This window comes from Chrysemys picta, chromosome 7, assembly GCF_011386835.1.
Source record: "Chrysemys picta bellii isolate R12L10 chromosome 7, ASM1138683v2, whole genome shotgun sequence".
Lineage (NCBI taxonomy): Eukaryota > Metazoa > Chordata > Testudines > Emydidae > Chrysemys > Chrysemys picta.
In genome coordinates, this window is record NC_088797.1 from 41272031 (window position 1) to 41295992 (window position 23962).

Genomic DNA, 23962 nt, shown 5'->3' on the forward strand with positions numbered 1-23962 from the left:
TATTCTAATTACATTCTCCTCTGTCGGAATAGTTCCAGGAAATGTATTGTACAGCATAATGATTTTTCAAACTATCATTTTGCACTGGAAATGAATTATTTCCTCGTCCACAAGCCAATCTAATGCTACAGGTAAACAAGATCAGAGACATACAGCAAGTCAATATGTAGTCAAAATTATGATGGGAAAAGTGCTTAAACAGAATTACTAGTAGCTCTTTCCTGTTGCGTAGTCTGCGATGCAATGCGTTAGCAAAATTGAGACTAATAGCAACGGAGCATCTCCAGTATCACTATAATGAATAGCAACCTTTTCAGAGTTCTTTTCTGCCATCACTGTCTAATTCAACTTCCCTACAACTCTGTAAATCCAACATATTAAGGAATTACAACTTATTTAATAGGAATCCCAGTGGTAAACACATACAAATGTCCTGGGACTATCATAGTTAACAGTAGGTTAAACAATGTTTTACCTGATGACATGCCTCCTTCAAACAACTGTCCAAGTACAAAACTCATTGTGTTATGTTGGAAAATGACAGATAGCTGTGTTTACTCCTTCTGCTGGCCACGTGTAATTCTGATCAATGCTAAAGAAAACGATGCATGTTCATCAAGGGAAAATGCATCCCACATTTTCAACACAAGAAATGCAGTAACAACCCTGTATTGTCATAGAAGTGCTAGACTGATTCTAGCAACTGAATTTTAATAAATGTTAGAAAGAACGGACAAGTTAACTGCAATTGGGAAAACTAGAACCGTGTTCACTTATTCTGGGTGCTGCAGCTGGCTTACTATATATTCTAACTTTATTCTGAGTACTGAGCTGTGGAGTAACTCTCATTTACAGTCATATACTTCCCAATTGGATAATATACTTCCAAAGATAATTGGGGTTCTGAGCAATTTAGCTTCAACTACACAAGACGATCACACATCTGTAAATGCTATGCTGCTGAACACACAAATACTCAGTGCATGACTGTATGTTGGCTGGGAGCATACGGACAGGGAGCTAGAGCAGCAGAGCATTCTAAGGAACTCAGAGTTACAGGACAATCAGTGACACAACCTCTCACTGGTCTGAATTACACCCCAAATTGTCGCACTGGTTTCCTGACAGCTTGCCGGTCCAGCTTCATGGCAGCCTGCCTGCGTTCTCACCTGCCTGAATCCCGGCTCCCAAGCTTGAAGGTCCCCTGCAGCCTAGGTTCCAGAACTTGTAGGATATGCAGCTCTGGGGCAGCCCACCAGGCTGACTGCCCCAGAGTTGGAGTTTCATTCCCTTTCATGGAGAATTTCAAAACGTGTGGTTTTCATTCCAAATCCGAATGAAAACAAATTTCAAAATATCAAAATCCTCTGCAAAATGGAATTAATTTTCTCCATCCAGCTCTAGTGTCAACTGACAGCTAGAGATGTAAACTTTAAGTGGATCCCTCAATTAGAAAATGCTTTTAACATGAGTTTGCCCGATCATGACTTGAGAACAGAGAGTGGGAGAGCAATAAAAATTAAGTTAATTGGGTTCATCTATTTGAATGAGGAGGGAGAAAAGCTTCGTCCTTGCTTTGCTTGCTCCAGTCCTCCTTCCTCTGGACTTCCAGAGATTCCCATGGCTCTTAGGAGATCTGCAAGAGGTCTGTAGTGTGTTTGGGGGTGAAGAGAGCATGTGTGGAGAAGGCATGGATCAACATTTAGTTGGCACGGGCAATGGGGAGGGCACGGAGAGTGCTTCTAGAGTGGGAGACAAGAGGATGAAGGAAGAAGGCAAGCCGTGTGAGGTAAAGTTAGGAGGGTCAACAGGAGAAAGGAGAATTAGATTGGTAGAAAATGGAAACATAGAAACAGCAGAATCAAGGTCATTTCTCTCCTGCTGCAGACCTTAAGAGCTACTGTTGCCCAGCAGCCCCATTTCTGAGCCTTAGAAAACTGATTGTCTCTCCTCCTTCCCACAGGCCTTAAGTGGGCTCTTTTGCTCCACAGCCTTAGGAGGCTTGACATGGTCCCTATCAGTAGCGCCCCCACTTTCCCCATCAACCCACTGGTCTGAAGCAAGATCCCAAGTAGGACCACTGAGAAGCTAGTAGTCTTATTTAGCTCTGTTGGTGACTGATGATCTAATTTTAATTAGCTGGGACAAACAAGTTTCCTAAGGTTTGCAGTCATTGTTGCTCCTTAAGACTTCAAAACAAATACTTTGACATTTCAAATTGCATTTTAAAATATATAATGAAAACTATCCTAATGAATTACTTTCTGTGCAACTTTCATGGTAAGGGTTTTTGCTTGTTTGTGTTTTCCTCTCTTTTAATACAGATTGGCAAAAACAGGATACTAAAATTTCATATTTAAAACCTTTTAATAAAAAGTCCATCTGTCTATCTACACTGTTCTGTATTAAAAAAAATAAATGCATGCATCCATAAAAACAAATACCAAACAGGTTCAGATGCTAATTACTGAAAAGTAGAAAAAAGGTTGGAATTTATAGACAGTTTCTTAACCTGCTATACAGCTAGAAAAAGTATGTTAGGCAACCATTATTCAAGTATGTCACTACAAATCCAACCATGGAAAAAGCATATTTTTGTTTTGAATTTACATTGACAACCGAATAATTATTGGTGTGCCACAGCCTGCTTTTTGTAATTTGTTGATTTACAGCTACTGTACAAGAGCACTTCCTGTAAGAGTGTTACACTATATTGGTTAAAAAATCGAATATTCACTACTGAGAGCACATTAGATATATATTCATGTTTCTTGAAACTGCTCTTATATATATATGCCAATTATCCAGTCCTAACTAAGGTCTCGTAATGTTAAACTTTCTTGCTTTAAAACTTCAATTTCTCTTAATTTTCCACACAAAAAAAAAAAAAAAGTGGTCCATTGTAACTACTCTTGAAAAATCAATCACCATCACTGCTGTCTTGAAAAAGGCATAGTCATAGTGCAGACAGGAGCCAAAACCTTGGAAATTACCCCAGCCAGCCTCATCCAAAACACCCTAGTCCTAACCTGGGGCACACAGCACAACTTCTGCAGTCTTGTTTCTCCTCAGACCACATGCTGGCAGGCATGCTGAACTGGGGGTGGGGGTTCTCATCCATATGGATCAAAGTTCATGAGAAATTAAGCTGAGAGCATCACAAAAGAAGATGGGAAAACAATTCACAGAATACAATCAAATGCATGGAATCTGACTTTTTACCTTGAGCATCATACAAAATTGGATTTACAGGTGTGTGAGATTCTGGGAACCAAAATACTGATATGAGCATAGACAGTGACTACAATTTCCGGGAAAAAGAATTTAGTACACCACTTGATTTGAAATATTGACTTAATATTACTGTAAACTCCATCACATTACCAAGATGAAATTAATAAGACCAAACAGAGCAGTCCTCTATCGGCTCAATAAAAATGACTAGTGTTCAGTCAAGGCTGGCTCCAGCTTTTTTGCCGCCCCAAGCATCGAAGAAAAAAGAAAAAAGAAAGGGGAAAAAAAAAAAGATAAAGCTGCGATCAGCGGCACTTCGGCAGCAGCTCTACCGCACAGCTTCATTCTTCGGTGGCAATTCGGCGGCGGGTCCTTCCCTCCAAGAGGGACTGAGGGACCTACCGCCAAATTGCCGCCGAAGACCCAGACATGCCGGCCCTTTCCATTGGCCGCCCCAAGAACCTGCTTCCTGCGCTGGTGCCTGAAGCGGCCCTGGGTTCAGTACAGAGAAACTAAGGTGGAATCACATAGTGCTCAATCACGCATCATGTTGTAAAAACTCTGGCTCTGATCCAGCAAAGCACTTAAGCAGCTGCTTAACTTTATCAGCGCCAGAGTGCTCAGCACCTTGAAGAACTGAGCCCTTAATGTAGTATTGGTCCCCCAGCTACTGAAGGAGAACATCTATCTAGGCTTTATTGTATACATATGTTTGCCTTATACGAAATGTACAGCAAGTGCATTTATTATAGCAATAAAACACATCAGAGTGGGGAGAATAAAATAGTCATTACCTTAATGGTTCTCTGTCTCTAAGGTATTTGTCAACCAATGGAAAAACATGGCTTGGGGGGTTCCACTTTTCCAACAGGAGTGTGTGTATGTGTATATATAATATATGTGTGTGTGTGTGTGTGTGTGTGTGCATACACACACACACACACACACACACACAAAATGAAAATGATCTTAAGGGTCTGCAGATTGCTACATTTTTATTAATTTTAATACAATTATTTAAAAAATGTGCATAGGATTCCCCATGCCATTGCTTTGCAGAAAATACCATCCTGTTGAAACAGTAGTGTTTATTGTTATGTCAGATCTCCAGCTTACCTTAATATGCACACTACAATGACTTCTGCAAGGCACAGAATCTACTTATATCACAAATATGATGAATAATTATGAGAAATAGTATTTACATTCCACCATGTTATTGGTGCTGTAAAGTCGTGCAAAGCTAAAGTAACAGATTCTACTGCACAAAAAGTGATTAAGATTGAACAATGTAAATGATAATCAAAAATAAAAACTATTCCAAAAGCCTAAACTAGTATCTATCCAATCCATTTAATACTGTAATTAGACTACCAGAACAGGTATTACTAAAGTATTAGCATGCTAAGAAATGGGGTCAAGAAGCTGTACTAGGTTAAAGTAAAAACTGATGTAATAGTATTTTATAGTACACAAATGCAGCCCTTTAAACAATTTATGCTGAAGGGCACAAACTGGCATAAGAGTGTTCCTCTTTTCAATCATAACCTCTATCAAAAGGATGCTATGAAGTGCTTAGTTAAAAGATGCCACCAAAGTGCTACATATTACATTTGAGCCAGATTCCTGACCCCAGTACTATTTCCAAAAGCTACATTGAGACTATGAATGCTTATGAGAGTGCCACTTGGAACAGTAGAATGTAAAATAAATTTATAATAGTGCTCAGTTTCAAATCTGTGTTAAAAAGCATATAAAGAGGAGTTTGACATTGAAAATTTTAAGAAAAGGCAACTTCTTATAAAAGCTTTGGAAACAGGACATACTTGAAAAATATACTTAATCACCATTTTTAATTAATGGTAAAAAAAAAATCAAAATTCCTACTTGTTCCTCTCCCATTCTTAGTTCAGCATAAAGAAAAGATGTAAATTGCTAGTGAGACACAATATTGTTGTGGCATCTCTTATAAGCTACTGTACAGTATATGGAGTAGGAGCTCTCACAGGGTAATCACATGCACATACAACATCTGTGCAGTTCATAAGAGGAAGAGGAAAGCTTATATAGTCAGGAGAGAAATCCATCAAATAAAACAAGCTAGGTGTTCTTGACGTACCATTGACTAAGCTGGCATTTGCATTATCAGTGGCATTTGCACCTGCTGCACCATCTGTAGCTGAAGGAGGGTGGGAGGAGGGATGGGAAGAATCTACTGAGTAATAATGGATACAAAAGAATAATAAATAATAATATGAACAAATGTACATGACACAAACAATAACATTTATGGACTAGTGTGACTTTGTTTTCTCCAAAAAAGATTTGTTTTAAATTAAGCAACATAATATCTAAAAATGAATGTCATTACAAAGATGTTACCAAAGTCAGAAATAAAAAAAAAACCTCATACATGGAATATTTAAAAAAAGAAGAAATATGAAAGACACATTTAACAAAGTTAACAGAGTTGGTGAGAACTGTCTATACACAGTACTATGTATTACTATACCTCTGCTCCTTTATGCAGATATTTTATTTGCTTTATTTGCAAAAAAGTTGACTTTAAATAGACTAAAATATAATTTGGCTTGAATAAATGCATTTATAAAACCTGTCAGCATTTTTCAAAATGTACAATATATTGCTACTAAGACAACTAGTACAGAGGTTCTCAAACTGTGGTCCATGGACCACCACTGGTCCGCAAGCTCCATTCTGGTGGTCCGCGGATAGTTCCCTCTAAGGTGCGCGCCTGAGCAGCCGCACACTGAAAATTAAGGGCCACCCACCTAATTAGTGGGTGCTGCGCAGGTGTGGCTCCACTAATTAGGTGCCTGGACCCTGGAGAAGACGCACATGTAAGGTGAGGTGGTGGCCTTGGGGGAACAGGGGGTAGATGGGAGGGGGCAGTGGGGTGAGAAGAGGGGGTTGGGGGAATTTGGGATGTGCAGGGCTGCGGCAGCCAGAGAAAGAGGTGACTTTTCCCAGCTCCAGGGCTGTGGCTGCCGGGGAGAGACGGCCCTCCTTCCCAGCTCAGGGGCTGCTGCGGTGGGGAAGAGATCCCCTTCCTTCCCAGCCCTAACTCGGGGGCTGCTGCAGTGGGGGAGAGACCCCCTTCCTTCCCAGCCCCAGCTCAGGGGCTGCCGCGGTGTGGGAGAGAGGGCACATCCATCACATTAGAAAGGTCAGACAACTGATATTAAAATATGAGTTGTGTGCTTTTATTTGTAGAACAAAAAACATTAATTATTATTAAGGTATTTTATCCAAAGCGCTTTACAGTACTTAGCCAACGGTACAAACAACATTTGGAAAGATCATTAAGTGGTCCGCTGAGACCCTCAGCAATTTTTGAGTGGTCTGCGAAAAAAAAAGTTTGAGAACCACTGAACTAGTGCACACTATACATAGGTCTGAAAGATATGCTACGATAACCCATTTAATATGCTTCACGGATTTCAAATCTATTACATTTTTCAATAGTACATATAGATATTTTGGGAAATACAAAATACAGCAACTTGCCAAATTTGGTCCCTGCATTTTTCAATTTCATCTATGATAAAAATGAATATAATAGAAAATAAAATCCCAGTTTAGATTTCAGCAATCTTATTTTAGGAAAACTGGTCAGACAAGAGGTTCCTTCATAATAGGAGGAGGAAAAGTTCCCTAAAGGTTTTGTTTATTATTGTTAATGCTCATTTGCACTAGAGTTGACAGAACAATTCATAATGAATAACTGGTTCAATGAATTTTGCTTTGCTTTCTGTTGGCTAATTGTTCACAACAGAAAACAACTTTCACATTTACTCCTTTTTGAAACAAATGAAATTCTTTAGTGACTGATGCTTGGCCCACAATTGATAATTTCATGCAGGTTAGTTATTCAACTTAATTTGAATTGCGGTGTTGCGGATGGACCTAGTGCAAAATGAACACAATAAAATACAGAATTTGAAATTCACCATGTAGTACATACATGCAAATTTCGAATTGCATATTTGATTACAATACTCATAATTCATAATTGATTATTTACATTTATTTTCTCTGAAGTTGGATACTTACATTAACCAGCACAGCAATTAAACTGCACATTTAAAAATTCAATATACAATAATTTACTTTTCAGGAATAATTGAGCATCCAAGCCTAAAATTATGATTTGCAGCACTGGTAATGCTTGAGCACTCAAATGTTTGCTGAAAATAAGCATGGAAGGGTCTCAAATGAAGTCAATTGAAATCAACTTTTGAATTTGAAAAGAGTATTCAAGGATAATTTTTCCAACCCTGATTTTTTCAGCCCTGATTTGCACCACAATCTGTCAGATGGCCTCATCCTTCTAACTGATCTGGTAGATTTCTTACTCTACCTGGAAGCTGATGTCCATCCTCCTTTTTCATACCTGCATGATGATTTTTACAACACGTTAATGAAGAATAAAAGCCCACATCTAGAGAAAACTGACATGTAAACACCCAAGTGGTAGGATTTCAGAAGACTGAAGGTTTATATAAAGGGAACATATATTTTTGGGGAATAAAGCCCTGATCCATACACGTAGGTCCATGCAGGCAGACTCCTGCACCCACACAATGGTGCTTGCAGGAGAAGAGCCTGAATTTTGAAAGCATTTGGTTGCTGTTGTAGTTGTGTGGTTCCAATTAGAGTTCATGTGTGTTATATGAAATTCTTGTGCATTGATCTGAAAAGCCCTACCCCTCAGTGTTTCTTTAGAATCACCTCTTGTTCTATTAATCTGCAATGGCAAATTTGCTTCTTTTTCTTTAAAGACTACAAACAGTAAAGCTTGGGACATACACCAATATACAGACACCAAGCAAGAAGATATTCAGAGGGGGTTCTCCCTGGTCCAAAGCAGACACTCATTGCAGACAAGTTATGTGAGCTCTAAACAAATATTGAAGTTTTAACATCCTGCTCACCCTGCCGATACAGACTGTCAAAACAGAAACTGTTGTTACTGCTAAAAGGCCTGATTTTGCTCCCCCTGTTTTCAATGAGAGCAGGATTGGGCCCTAAAAAGGTGGTAAAAAACATAATGGCATAAAATAGTCTACCTTGGGAAACTGCAAATGTTTTCTCTTTAATGCTCTTAGCCTTTATTATAAGTAGTGGTTATTGTGTACCTCTCTTTGGAGGTTATGTGGTACAAAGAATAGGTTTTCTTGTAGAAATGTGGAGTTGAGCGCAATCACTTAAGCCTTCCCAACAGTCCATTCTGCTACTCTTCATAAAAATAGTAGAGGGCAGAAGTTAGTAAATGGGGAATTTCAGGCCCCAAAAACCATCTAAGTTTACTCTTTGTGTCTGCAGCTTCAAATATAAAAGTATGCAATGCAGGAGAAAGATAAATGATAACCCAAAGGAACATGTAGTTCAACTAAAACCATTAGGTGAAGTTATAATTGCTTTTTTATTACTGACAAGGTATGAATTTTTAGAAAATCTCACATTTCATGTTTCTTAACCCTTAAACACAACTGAATGCTTGAAGAGGATAATTTAAAAAAAATCCCTTTTACACTCAGGCCAGAAATGCAGCAACCAGACTTAAACAGTTTACACTGACGACTGTGTGTATGTAAACCTGGACAAAAAAGACATTAAACCAATTTTCTGCTTACTGTGGAGCCGATAAGCTTAGTAAGTTCTTCTGACTTTATCCTACAATAAGGTCAAGATCTAAAGAGACTTCTTGATTTGACTGCCTGGCACTTGAAGTTAAATGGTAACCCTCATTCAACACTTGCTGCCACTTAGACTAGTTTTCTTCCAATATTCCAAACCTGACCTGTCAATCTTAGAAAGTAAAAAGGTGTCTATGAATAAAGTGTACTTAAGTTAGTCTAAAACAAGAACTACAAAGACAGGCACTCACCATTTACATCACCAAAAAGGCACAATTTTTCCTCATTTCATTTTCAAATTTAAATAAGGGTGCTTTTTCTATGTCTGACTTATGAAGACTAATATCAATGCAGATAGAACAAGTAGTACTTGTGGCACCTTAGAGACTAACAAATTTATTTGGGCACAACCCGATGAAGTGGGTTTTAGCCCACAAAAGCTTGTGCCCAAATAAATTTGTTAGTCTCTAAGGTGCCACAAGTACTCCTCGTTCTTTTTGCTGATACAAACTAACACGGCTACCATTCTGAAAACTGTCACCATGCAAGGATTAATGTAGATGTAAATGGGCAAAATTTAGGTGAGTATAGATTTATATGCAAAAGTAAAATGTTGTGATTGGAATATCTACCCTTATTTTCCCATTCATTTGATCACACACTACAATCTGCAACTTAAAATGAAAAAAACTTTTAATCATGACTTACATATTAGTAATATATAGCTCTTGCTGTATTCCCTCATATATGTAATGACAAAAAATATACATGAAGACAGTACTTTAGATACTTTTAGTGCTTTACGAATAAAGGGCCTACAAGAATAATTTGAGAGCACCAAGATGTGCTATGAGGGGGTTACCTTTCTTATCTTTCTTTTCCTCCTCTTCTCCACCAGCCCCTAATAGAGTAAAGATGATGCCTGTCTGAGAATTCACTCCCACAGCGGTTACGAGCATTCGCCCAGAGCCCTCCATGACATGGGTACCTGAAATGACAGGATAAAAGAGAAATTAAAAATTTTGCTAATACTTCCTGAATGTATTTTTAAAGACTACTACCAGGGTAGACAGTGGGCCAGATTCTGACCTCAGTTACACTAGTTTAAATCTAGAGTGACTCCAGTCATGGCACATGCCAGTGAAAGAAGTCCAACCACTGCATAAACAATAAAAGATGCTTTACTACAAATCTCAGGGTGCCTATGTATCAATTAAATAGATGATGGTAGAAGTCAAGTTTTAAAATAAACTTCAACTTGAAATTGATGCAATTCTTAAAGGTAAAGGTAACTTCAGGTGTTACATTTGCATCCAAGCCAATTATTGTGATTTTAACATACTTTTTGCTGTTTTTGCAAATGTTTTTCTCCTGTTTTGTGTGAAACACACACAAAATAAAGGGGAAAATGGAGCACATAGGAAAAGCAGCAAAAGTTATTATACACAAACCATCAAATTCAGAAGCAAAATTTAAAAGTAAGGAAAACTTTTCATCTTTCAGTTACGGTTATCTCAGTTGTTACTTGTAATAAAATATTTTCAGATAAGTATGATTCTGAAGTTGATCACACACCTTTAAATATAGTGAAAAAAAGTTGAAGTGTTGCACAGCTAATTGTGTTTAACAAATTATGATTCATGGGAATACAAGAAAATGAACTACTTATTGAGAAATCCCATGTTCCCAACACTAAAGAAGTCAAGACTCAGACATATTTTCATGGGATTACTAACTGAAGGATAATGTTTTTCAGAGGACAAGGAGAAGTCTGCACCCATATGAAGATGATTCAGTTTGAAAAGGATTTTTTTGCTATGGGTAGAACAAATTAAACTGATAACAAGGGAGTTTTTCCTGAAAGGGATAATCTATTTAGTTATCATTTAACTGACAATGCTAACTATGGAATCAAATCCCTTTTGAAAAAAATCTTCTGCGTTTTATTGTCTAGAGATGGCCTGTTTGGCCCACGTAGACGTATCAAATGAAGGATCTACATCACACAAATCTATCATGCCTGTCTTCATCCTTCGTTAGTCTGCACCAGCAGGGTGTACATTAAGCTGGCCCACGTGGATGCGCAGGCATGCACTAAAAATTCCCTAGTGTGTAGCATTGTAGTCTCATTTCTAACAGGGCTACTTTAATGCACACTAGGGATTTTTTTAATGCACATCAGCAGGGCCCACAAGGGCCAGTTAGCCAAAGCACCATGCTGACAAGCCCTAAATCAACGGTTCTAACTTTTTCACAAGGTAAGCCACATCTTGAGAAGCTGTCTCAGGAACTTCCATCCCTACCTGTGTGCAGTTACACAGACCACTTTCCTTTCCATTTTGGATTATGTAATATTCCTATAGTGGCAACTACAAGAATTGCTTACGTGGAAAAGTAATATTGGGAATATATTTAATGCATTTTTTGCTCCATTTTAATTCAATTTACTGGAAATCAAAGAGAAAGCACCCTGTGACAAACCAGAGGACTGGGCACCAGAGACCATAGTCTGAGAATCTTTACTAGAAATTAACTCAGTATTACATGCAATTAAAACTGTACGCTTCTTAGGAACATTTCTAGATATACAGCAGAGGAAGGGGGATGCTAGTCATTTTGAGAAAGAAGAAAATGTATAAATAGGGTAGAACTTTCTGGGAAGAGTTACAAGTAGCCCACTTCCCTAACGGGGGGGGGAGGGTCAGTATTTTAAAAATAGAGAATTTGAAACAAAGTTTATGCTAGACAGTTTTATACTGAACACTCCATAAAGGTTTTTTAAGAAAAGAACAAGCTTGTGTGATATTGTACTTTTAAGGCAATTTAATAAAAAGAATATGAAAAAATGGTCGGTCAACAAAAGATAAGAGCAAATGTGCAAAGGATAGTGCCAAAACGTTGACAATGCGGTCACTTAATTTAGTGATGAAGCCCTAATCTAAAGTCTTTAATAGTCAGATAATGACTGGATAAAGGGTTTAAAGACCAGACAAAGCGGATACTGATTTACCCACTATCTGTTCATAACCTAAATAGTGAAAGCTAAAGAGTAGGTTGTTGCCTGTACTTTTTTAGCTTTTCCTTTATGAATGCTGAAATATTTAGAAAACAGATGCGAAAAAGGTTGGAGGGTCACTACCCTAAATGTTTTGTATATCATTGTCAGTTTAGTATGTAGTGTTATAGCTGTGTTGGTCCCAGGATATTAGAGAGAAAATGTGGGTGAAGTAATAAGGATATTACCTCATTCACATATGTATTACCTCGCCCACTAAACTACCCTTATAGTTAGAACATCTTGCCTAATATCTAACCTAAATCTCTCGCTTTGTTACATCTTGTCCTACCTTCAATGATCATGGAGAACAATTGATCACTCTTTATAACTTCCCTTAACATACTGTACATTTGTTACCAGGTCCCCCTCCCCTCAGACTTCTTTCTCAGGACTAAATATACCCAGGTTTATTAACTTTCTCTCATAGGTCAGGTTTTCTAAACTTTTTATCATTTTTGTTCTCCTCTGGACACTCACCAATTTGTCCACAGCTTTCCTAAAGTGTAGTGCCAAGAATGGACATAGTACTCCAGTAATGAGTAGAGTGGGACAATTACCTCCTATGTCTTACTCCTCTTAATACACCCCAGAATGATATTAGCCTTTTTTGCAACTGAGTCACATTGTTGATTCACATTCAATTTGTGATTCACAATAACCTCCAGACCCTTTTCAGAAGTAATACCACCCAACCCGTTTTCCCCCATTTTGTAGCTCTGATTTGATTTTTCATCCATAAGTGAAGCACTTTGCACTTATCTTTATTGAATTTTATCTTATAGAAATTGGACCAATTATCTAATTTGTCAAGGTTGTTTTGAATTCTAATCCTGTCCTCCAAAGTGTTTGCATGTGCTCACCATGGATGTGAAGTTAGCAAACCCAAACCAGGGAGTTGGGGAGGGGGAGGGAGCTGCCACTTTGAGATAACCTCAGAGGAAAGATCTCAAGGATCTGAGGTATTAGACTTGCCAGGAGCTGGGGCACATGTGGGTGAAAACTGCCTAGTAGACATGCATCAGGGCACTGGCACTGTGCCACAGCAGATTAAAGTTTTGGCTGTCCAGCCAGAGGAAGGCTGGGATGCTGCCCAAACTTGTTCAGCAGACAAACCTGAAAGTAATAAATGTCCCCTTTGGTTTCTGGTTGATAGTCCAACCATCTCCTGCTGCAACATTGTCCATTGCGCCTGTGAAGAATTTATCTGAGCTAGTGGTGATGTCATTGTCCTTGTCCACACTGTGCATGCCCTCTTGGTGTTTGCAAATTTGCAAAGTGATATAATCCATTGCAACTCTTGCATCTTTTTCACATGTTGGGCATCCACTTGGCTTGCACGGCTTCATATGCTGTTTTTGCTGAACTCCGACTGAGTTATGCACACCTTTCTGTCTCAAGTCTCTTTTCTGGTAGCATTCTGGATTCTCTATCATGTCTAGAGCATCAAAGAACAGTCCACCCTCTATAAGTTTCATTCTGGACTGGTGATTTCCTTTGCTTGTAAAATTCTAATTGCTTTGTGAAGGGTTAATTCTTGGTCTTACAGTAGTCTCTCCGAGTTTTTTCTTCCAGATCCCAATTGTGATCTGGTCTCTTAACTCAGCCTCACAAAATTGCAAAGATGAGCTCTTCAGATTTAGATCAGTCACAAGCTCTTCTATGGTTTCACCTTCTTTGTGTATTTTCTCTTTAAAATCATTTCTTAGATGTTTCTTTTTTGCATACAGTGCAGTACACCTCTCATTTCTATAATTCAGTTTCACAGTTAGCCTCCTCTGCCTGAATGAACTGAAAACTGTTAAACACAAGTTCTTCCAAACCAGCTATTGACAGTAACAAGGCTACCTTCTGACTCTGCCTTTCTGCTGGCATCCATTTAAACAGAGTAAAATACTGTTTAAATCTTCTCCAATGTGCCCACTGCAGCTTGATGTTTTGGGTCCTTGTCCAGCTGGCTGGAAGAACAGGAGTACTGCCTCTTTAAGGGGGCTCTCCCCAGTACAGGTGGGTAGATGGGAGGGGGGCAACATATACAAGGATAGAGCAGGGAAGAGCAGGAAGCAGCTGGGCCAAGTCGTGGGGGGGGGGGTGTGAAGGAGAAGGAGGTCACTGCCCTTCCTGCCGATCAGAAGGAGGTAGGTATTTATATCCCGTGCAGTTCTGGAGAAGCCCTTTTTCACCTGGATCACAGTGGCAGCACCCCACCTCCCCACACACACTCATGGATCTGAAAAAGAACTAGGTCCCCTCGCGATCTGCTATGTGCATCCTACTAGTTGCCCTTTTCATTGGAGACTGGGAAGGAAATTTTCCCTCAACACTAGATTACGGAGGCTGGGTGGAGTTTTTTCACCTTCCCCACAGCCAGTCTGGGACCCAGTGGGGTGGGGTAGTAGGTTAGGTTATGTTGTCACAACAATTAAATTTGAGGGCAGATATCCAATGCGGGTAATTGTTTTGGAAGGGATACACTGATTGGATAAAATGGATTGGGAAAGGATTTGAAAGAAATCATCCCTTAAAGGAGCCCAGGAAGTGGGGTTTGGGGCTCTGAGTCTGATACAGAAGGGAGCCAACTCTTCTCCTTCTATAGCCCCCTTTACCTCACACGAGGGGAAGGTGGTGGGATCCCAGCAACGAGATGGCTGGGATCAGGTTGGGGATAATTTAGAAATGATTAAGGAATGATGATGACCTGCACTATGCAATTGCTAGATAATCCCAGTTATTTAAAGTGAATAAAGTTGAAGCCTAATTACACCACATCCATTGACTCCTGTCTTTCTGCTGGCATGGATGAACAATTATCTTCCACATTTCCAGAGAGTTTCAGCACTAGTGGGGGCTATTTACTGCTCCATTCTTCCACTCAGGGTATCTGCTTAGTTCCTTTTCACTCTGAATACCATGTGATGCTCAGTGATCGCTCAGTGCTTAAGGAGTTAGCAAGATGTCTCCTTTGTTGTGGTTCTGGTTTCAACTGGCTGTGTATAACAAGATCTTCATTCACAGTGCTCCTTCCAGACTCTGTCTGGGAAGCCCAGTCCTTAAAGGCACAGTCCCCAATGCCACATCATTAACATTGCTTCATTTCTAAAAACAAAAGAACTTCCATTGATGCCTGATCTATAGTTCTGAGAACTCCCCAGTGCAAGATTTTCTATTAAGCAGAGATGTGCCTACAACCACAGTAGAATACCACTAGGAAAGCTCCTGAGTAGGCTCCATGGAGCCCCCCACAGAGGTGGCTGCTGACCAATTGCAATATGAACCAATCGAGCTGGGCAGAGTCCCAGATTCCATGCATGAGAGGGGGAATATTTTTCATTTTGCCACAGGGAATCCTGCTTGGTTTTCACAGCTGCCAAGCTCAAACAGCCATGGAAATAGTCTTCCTCTGTTTTTCACCAAATTTTTGAACTGAGCCCTGAGTCACGGTTCATTTTGATTAATTCTTTTGAAAATTGAGAAAGCATCTGATATGTCAACCCAGGTCATTACAAAATAAATATGTTGCAACACATTTTCTTGAGAACATAATTCTGTCCATCAGATAAAATAGTGACAAACAGATTCATCATTTCTCTCTTCATCCAGATTCATAGCCAGGAATAAAGAAGCTACTTTCTGTAGAACACGAAGTAACACTCCTAGACTTGTTCAAAGTAGCAAACCTGCAACTGATAGCAATGCTTTTATAGGTTAAGATAATATTCCCATTTACAACCTGGCACTTCACCCTCCTCCCTTCACTAGTTTTTTTTTATTATTATTATTATTATTACAAACAAGCTGCTAAGCATCTTCGTACATAGTCTCTATTTAAATCCCAGTAGGCCCCAAACTTGTTTTCCACTCCTTTGTTTTCTCCCACCAATTTACAATCTTCAAAGACACCCACCACCAGCAGCCACATCTTTCTCTTCCATGTTGCTAAAATGAAAATAGAAACATAAAAGAATGCCAGTGGAGTGACACAGCACATAGATTCTTAGGCACTAGATAATGAATAGAACTCGGAAAGTAGAAAAAAACATTGTAGAATGGATATTTGGGACAAAAGTAGGCCGAGATTTTAGAAGTTGATACCAGTAGTGTCACAAGTTATTAGGTGACAGTGCTGTGATAACTAGAGATGCTATATTGTCTACATACCATAATGTGTTGTTTTGCAATCACTACAATTAATTTGTGCCACCAATGTCCCTTTGATTGGTTTGGCAAACACAACATAGTGGGAAGTGCTGTCAACAGCTTGCTGAGGCTGATTTGAGCATAAACATCTCATCAGAGCCCTAAGACTGTTCCAGCAGACACAATACCAATTAAAATGCATTGATAGACAGACATGTTAAAAAAAGAATTTCTTAGTGCACTGAAGATTGTTCATATTTGGAAATACTGTTTGTCTTCAATACAATTTGATTCCCTCCAGGATATTTTGTTCTCTTTTAGGTTGCTCTCAGCCACATTCTAATTGGTATTCTAGTCTCTGAAATTCATCCTTTGGTATGTTTGGAGCTGGAACAACAAGGCACTCATTGGTACTTGGTCAATAACACCAGTGGTCAAATGTGTTGAATCTTGACTACCTTTAACAAGACCCTGTCTGAACTGGAGAACCAAGCCAAGTTACCCACAAGTATTTTTGAAAATAGTTGTTGAAAGCTGCAGAACAACAGAGCACTCACAGTGAAGTTGGTTCAGAACTATGTTCACTATGGAGGTTAGAAGAGAAAGAGGAAGATAGAAAACTGGATTGAGAGCACATTTTCTGTCATTCATTCTCTTCGTCCCCTGGACTCCCATACAATCCTGATTTCCCCCCCTAAACCTCCAGCATCTCCTTTGGTAGTTGTCTCTCCTCCCCTCTTTTTGTTAGCATCCCTCAGGCTCTGTCTAAGGTCCTCCTGCTCTCTACACAATCTCTCTGTGCATTATCCCTGAGAAACTTCATCTGCTCTCACAAAGTTACATGTCTCTGCCAACGACTCACAAATCTGTCTCTCTATCATGACCTTCTCTGTGATTGTCCTATCTTGCCTCTCTGATCTTTTGCCTGTCTGTGCCATTGCTATCCCATCTCAACTTCATAAATACAGAGTGCCTCTGCATTTTGCCTCTCAACCTTCTCCACTGCTGTAGACACCATCATCCTGCTTCTTCTCATCCAGTCTTGGAATCTCAGTACAATTTCACTCCTGTCTCCTTCTTCCCAAATAGTCAAGCTGCCTCCAAAACTCAGGGGCTCAGTTTTTCCATATCTCAAATCTGACCTTTCTGCTTTGCCTCTATGGCTAAAGTCTTGTCCCTATCTTGATTATTTGCCAACATCCTCTAAACAAATATTGCTTCCCTCAGCCCACTCAAAGCTTCCCTCTTCCTGGCCCACCACTGGGACTGTGGCACTTCCCTATTTCAGATCTCTCCACTGGATTCCTCTCAACTTCCACATCAAATTCAGACTTCTGATCCTCCCCTTTAAGGAAACTAGTGAGCTCTCCTCCCTCCTCCACCTGAGACAACAGGAGAGGGAGCAAAGTTCAGTGGCCTTTTCCCTCTTGGAAAACGTGCTCTCAGTCCAGTTTTCCATTTTCTCTTTTTCCCTTCTCACTTCTACAACCAACACAATTCTGAACCCAGTTCTTTCCCAGAAGAATATAATACTGTATTTATTTGTATCCCAGTGGTGCTTGCAGTGTGCTAGGTACTGTTCATGGAGTGATCTGGGACATGAGTAGAATACCAGGTGAGACAGGAAGAGAGCCTAGGCCTCTGCTGGAGAGAAGATCTTGTGGATCTCTCTCTGCTTCTGAAACCCAGGTGCCGGGAGGCAGAGGGGTCTCCCTTCTGCTTTTGCACAGGAATGTGGTCCCTGTCATGTAGTCTTCCTCCTGTCCCCTTTCCCCAGAGAATTATCCCCTTCCAGTGGATGAGGTTTCCAGGCAACATTGTATATTCTTCCCTATGACTCTGGGGATGGGGCTCCCACAGAATGGAACCCCTAGTGATGAGGTTATTTTCTTTCCAATCCCACTACAAGCCTGGGGTCCTATAGTTACAGTATTATGTTCACAACAGAGGAGTTGTGGGGAGGGGGCTGCCCTCTCTCCCAGCTCAAGGGGTAAAATTTAACAAGATAAGCAGACTTCCTCTCATTCAGTGTCTCTGTGCACTGGTTTAGCTTCACCCCATGAAAAGGATAGGGTCCCAGCTAAGGTGATCTCTTCTCTCCCACTCAGTTAGGGGGAAAGGAGGAATCTAGCTCCAATTTTCTCCAGTGAAAATGGGTAGTTGCACAAAATTAGCTGAATGTTTAAAATGAGGGTGAACTAATGACACTGAAGCCGACAGAATTTGGGAGGGAAAATCATCAATCTAGAGATGTGTCAGAGGGATAGAGCGAGAAATATCAAATCACTGACAACTGAGCTGTTGAGCCTCATCCTTTGAGATGATGGGTGAAAATGAAATGGACATAAAAATATGAACAGATGGATAACCTCTGACTCAACCCAGATTAACATTTCTTACAAGTGAAGCATTCAAAATTGGCTTCAGTAAGCGGTGTCTTTATCACTACTGCTGGGCTCAGAATTTAACTGACTGCTAAATGAGCCAAGAAAAAAATTGCTGTTTTTGCCAGCATTGTCCTCAGCTTACTTTGCAGATCCCAGTGCATAGTTTTTTCCTTATACCTGTAAAAGTTGCACCAAGGAAACACTCTTGTACAGGTATAAAGGAAAAGTGAGATTACCTGGGCAGACCTGACCCACTTTGGGGTGATGAAGAAAGGCTCAATCTATCTACAAGCTATGCAGGAGTAGCTCAGAAATAAAGCAGGATCACTATGCCCTTTCCTGGATATCATGTTGGTTTATATGGTAGACTGAATGTGATATTTTCCACCAGCCTTTTTAGACACACTTATACATCCTGTTTTGTCATATGGCATGCAAAGAAGGGCATCCAAGCGAAGTTAACTGCACCTCTGTTCCCTCCCTCATCTTCTCCAAGGGTGTCCTTTTAAGTCTCAATCCTCTAATTGTCCATGGGCTGGAACCCACCTTCCTCTCCCTCTGGACCAGAATTTTAGGGTTGCAGTCTTGTGCTTATCCCAGCAGGTCTGACTTTAGTCCAGCACCTACAGGTCTGTTCTCTCAGGGGCCTCTGACAGCATTTGCCAGTGATCATCCAGCTTTCACAAAGCACAGTACATTTATTTAGGACAAAAGAACTATAGAGAAAATATATTATAAAACAATAAACAGTCTATATGCATGCTAAGCTTGCTAGGTGTCACCCATCTTCCACATGGAGCCTGTGGTAGGTTTTCAAAGTCCTTCCAACCCTTCCAGCAGAGATTTTCCCTCTTGGTTAAACACTCATATTCATTTGGGGGATCATGTGAGGGACCCTGACTTGGTTCAAGCTGACCCTTTTTTGCCCAGTTCTGAAACAAATAATACTAAGCAATGCCCCTTAGGGGAAAGCTTCAAAAGTTGGGTATCTGCACCGCCGGTACTGGGAGTTTGCATTACTCACCCCTGAGTCATTCCAGATTTCACACAAAACCCACCCAGCAAGCCAGGAACACAAAGATGCATATTACACTTATTGATGCAAAAGTCCATGAATATTCTATGTGCTTATAGCATCTTGTATATTTTGATGCAATTGTCTGACATTTTCCATGCTTCCAAGGTTACACATCTGTCATATCTCCCCACTAGAAGACAAAGAGGTTAATCCCCTTCACCCAGGTAGGAAACAATAGAATGCAAGGGGGAAACTGAGTCACACATTGTTTCATGATAAATCAAAAAATTCCCAGTTCTCCACACTAGTATTTCAAAAGAAATTGCTTCTAAAGGTGGGCATGGGTTCCTCCATGAGGTGAACTGCCTCAGGAACTGGGATCTGTCAGCATACAAATGTTGTGTGGTCAAAAAATACAGCAAATAAGAAGGCATTGTACTGTACTGAAAGTATAAAAGTTCTTAAAAAACATTCCAACTACCACATCTATCAATACTATTGCATTTAACCTAACCTACCAGTTAGCACAGGTATTACCCTCACAGTGGAAGTTTTCTGCACAAATTTATATTGGTTCCTCCCCTTGCCGCCAATTACACACAGTGTATCGTAAATCTATGGCAACTACCATTTCCAATATAATGTGCAGACACTATTTTTCAATGTCATTGTGGTGGGGTGATTACCCCCCACCTAGGGAGACTGGGCTGCGGCAGGCCTAGGCGCCTGCGTAGACGCGCAGCCAATCAGGAGAGGGCTTACTGGGAGCCAATAAGAAGGCAGAGTGGAGCCAGCCAATCAGGGCCCAGCTTAGCCATATAAAAGGCTGCCCAGAGCAGGAGCAGTCAGTCTGTCCCAGACCTTCAGAGGGGAAGGTCTATCTCCAGAGCTGGGAGGCCAGCACCACGGACAGCGCAGTGCAGGCCAGCCTGAGAGAGTGGGAGAAGGCCCTACTCCATAGCCTGCTAGGCGGCAGGCCTGGGAGGAGGAGGCCTAGCGTAGCTAAGGGCTGTTGGGGAAGCGGTCCAGAGGGATAGTCAGAGGAGGAAGGAGAAGGAAGACAGTGAGACTGTCACACGAGGGCCTCTGGACCGGGACTCAGAGTTGTGGGCGGGCCTGAGTCCCCCCCCCTTCTTTCCCCCTTTGTTTGCTGTGCTACCCCACGCACAGCCACAGGCCGCAGGGAACGGCCGGTCAGAACCACACCAGATCCTAGACTGTGGGGATTGGACTTGAAGGTGTGGGGCTGTTGTTTACCCCCCCCCCGAAAGGGGGTGTGATTGGACAAAGGGACACTGTCGGAGGGCAGTGCTCCGGAAGAGGACGCCGACGTTGGGAGCAACGCAAGTCCGTGCACCCCACAAAGGCGAGACGACAGGCGGAACGCTGCCCACAGAGGGCGCTCTACTGGCGCAAAACTAATTCCCCGAAGCGGCCAGGAGGAGGCGCCACAGCGGTGAGCTACCGACCCTGTCACAGTCATTCTGATGCAAAGTTCAAGAGAGTAGCTTCAAAAATGGGCACTGGCTATCAACAGCTAAGTGAAGCAGAAAAATACAGCAGCAGTACAGCTTTCTTCCATTTTCCATATACACCTCTACCCCGATATAACACGACCCGATATAACACTAATTCGGTTATAACGCAGTAAAGCAGCGCTCCGGGGGGTGGATCAAAGCAAGTTCAATATAATGTGGTTTCACCTATAATGCGGTAAGATTTTTTGGCTCCTGAGGACAGCGTTATATCGGGGTAGAGGTGTACATCCATTTCATGTATGGATATGAAAACAAGAGTTTTCAGAGAGATCAGAATTCTGAAAACCAGTAAAAAGAAAGTAAATTTACATATGGTATAGAAGATGCTTGACAGTATATAGGAACCAAAATGTTCATCAAATAGATGAGCAAACCAATGCAATGAGCTATATTTCCAGGAAATGCTGTATATGGTCATTAAACAGCTGGACGGCGTCACAAAATAAATATAGTTAAAATAATTAGAAGCTAAAATTATCTCTTGAAATGAGGTAAACAGAAGACAGACAAAAGGTGAGACTACATCTGACCAAAAAAGCTCACAAGAGCAAACACAATAAAGAACATTCAAGTTGATAACAAAAAAAAAGCCTACTGATCAAAGCCCAGTCCCTTCAACTAAAATAGAATCACTGCTTGAATGTTCTTAATCACACTGTCAAAGGAGATTGACTTTCAGACAGTGTGTGAACAAAAGCCGTTCATTTCATGTCAGTCACCGAAATGCTCGTAACTGATTAGTGTTACCCCTTCACCAGCCTCTGGTGGCTCCCCCCTCTCTCCCATCCCATTCTTGATTACAATTGCTCTTCTTTCCCTGCTGGCTAGTGATGCCTTTCTCTAATGGGTCACTGTAACAGGGTTGCACTCACCTCTTGCGAGCGCCTCCTAGCCAAGTGTATGTGCCTGCACTCTTTCTCTCTAGCTGTTTTTGTGGTGGGTCTTTGCTGACTTAGCCCTCCGGCCAAGTGATACATAGTCTATCTGTGAGATAAAAGCAAAGCAAACCCCTTTTGGGGTACAAGTCCAACAGGGGCCTCTTTCAGTGCCCTCTAATATCTCTCTCAGTTTGTCCCTGCTCCAGAACAGAGTGGTGCCCCAGGGCTCCTTCCTTGGAGGCAATGTCTTTGCCCTTTCAGGGCCTTTCTGGCCCCAGCTCTTCAGCTGGGCCACTAAAAGAGTTTAGTTTCCCCTTTTGGAGTGCCTCAATGTCCAGGCCACTTCCTCCAGTGACTAATGGAAGATTGGGGGGGGGGGGCCAGGCCCGCCTCTACTCCAGCTCTCAGCCCAAGGACCCTATAAGATAGCAGCCGTCCACCGTGTCCCTTTAAATAAACTGTGCTGCTGCTACAATTCCCTAGGCCACTTCCTCATGGCTCCAGCACATTCTTCACCTTACCTCAGGGCCTTATCCTGTTGAAGTCCCAGCAGCCAGCCCAGAGCACCATCCACTCTCCTCCAGCTCTAGCAAGGAACTGCTGTCTGTGCAGCTCTTCTTATACTAGTTTACTAGGCCCTGATTGGCTGCTTCCCACTCAGCCTCTCTAGGCAGCTTGGACGATCGCTGCCTTTTTCTGGGGCAGGGTTTGGCAGGGCCAAAAAGCTGCCATCAAGGTACTCAGGGCCTAGTCCACCCCATCACAGTCACTTAAAAGTCCTGGGGTACACCTAGAACTAACATCATGACATCAAGAAAAGAAACTCTGAGTTTAGATCTAAAGTGTGTGTTTAGATTAATAGATAATCTATTGTATGAATCCATGAGGTCCTTTTAGAAGTTTACTGGAGCAACTTGAATAAACCAGGCACACACATACTATATATTAAAGCCTTTACTGAGCTAACCTTTTTGTCAGAGAATTATTGGCTGACATCAAAGTGATTCAGTGTGTAGTTTCCCCATTGTAACACAGTAAATTAGTCTTGGTTTTACCCAAGACTGTGAAGCATTAGTCTTTGTAAGAGGCAGTTTTTGGAAGAGGGCTATTAGAAATAGAAAGGAATACTTCCAATTCATCAGGACTGAATTAGTGCTGATAATTAGAGCTGGTTGGAACATTTTTGGCGAAACATTAAAACTGAAATTTTGTCTGGAAACATATTGATTTTAATGAAGTTATTGCTGAGAAGGTTTCTGAAATCCAGGGTGTACCCTCAAGTCACTTCCACAGATAGATTTTTGATTTAGGACTCTCTAACAATTTTGATCTGAAAAGAGAAGTTCTGACACAATTCGGTTTTGCTAAAGGTTTTGTTTTCATTTCAATGTAGAACAAAAACAAATGCTGAAATCTCAAGAGAGGCCACAAAACAGAACTGTTGTTCTCCAGCCAACTGTACCAACAATCTCATTACCCCTCAGTATGTAAACGATAGTGATGAATGCATGGAATGTCATTGCGCAACTGTGCTTCTGCATTACCTTTAATGTCAATCTACTAAAGCTCAATTCAATAACCTCATATGTCATTTCTAGACACACCTGCACTAAGCTTGCAGAATCAGAACTGAAGAAATGTGAAGTGCAAGTCAGAAGGAATAGAAATTACTTAGAGAATTCATTACAAGGGTTCAGTTAAACTACAGGTTTCGTTAAACAAGAAACGACCTAAAACTTCATGCAAAACAGAAACTTTTCTGAAGCTCAAAAATGTTTAAACTTTTAATCTGTGTTTTAAATTCATGTATTTGTTCTGTATTGGAACATAAATATATCTGTTAAAATATCAAAAGAAAGGTTATTCTTTATGGATCACTGTCTCAGTCAGAAAAAAAGCCACACACACAAGATTTCAAGCTCAGTCCCACAGACTTAAGAAGGTCATAAAACATATCCAGACTTCTAGTTACCAATCTGAACTGAGCCGCACCAAAGCTTTTAGACTCACCCTTCATGTAATTCTAGTAAGTCTGGAGACTATATTTAAAAGTGA

General features: G+C 40.8%; 1 protein-coding gene across 31 annotated transcripts in view; it reads right to left on the reverse strand.

The window, feature by feature from the left end:
- Positions 1–23962, reverse strand: part of ATP2B2 (ATPase plasma membrane Ca2+ transporting 2) — a 754329-nt gene that overhangs the window by 138637 nt on the left and 591730 nt on the right. For 13 of the 31 annotated variants that reach the window (XM_065551250.1, XM_065551243.1, XM_065551251.1 and 10 more), the window contains one exon: positions 9757–9882. In XM_065551250.1, coding sequence (XP_065407322.1) covers positions 9757–9882 — 126 coding nt within the window. Of the gene's footprint in view, positions 1–5353; positions 5450–7615; positions 7649–9756; positions 9883–23962 lie in introns of all 31 variants that reach the window. The other 18 variants (XM_065551226.1, XM_065551224.1, XM_065551233.1 and 15 more) reach the window with 3 other exon arrangements.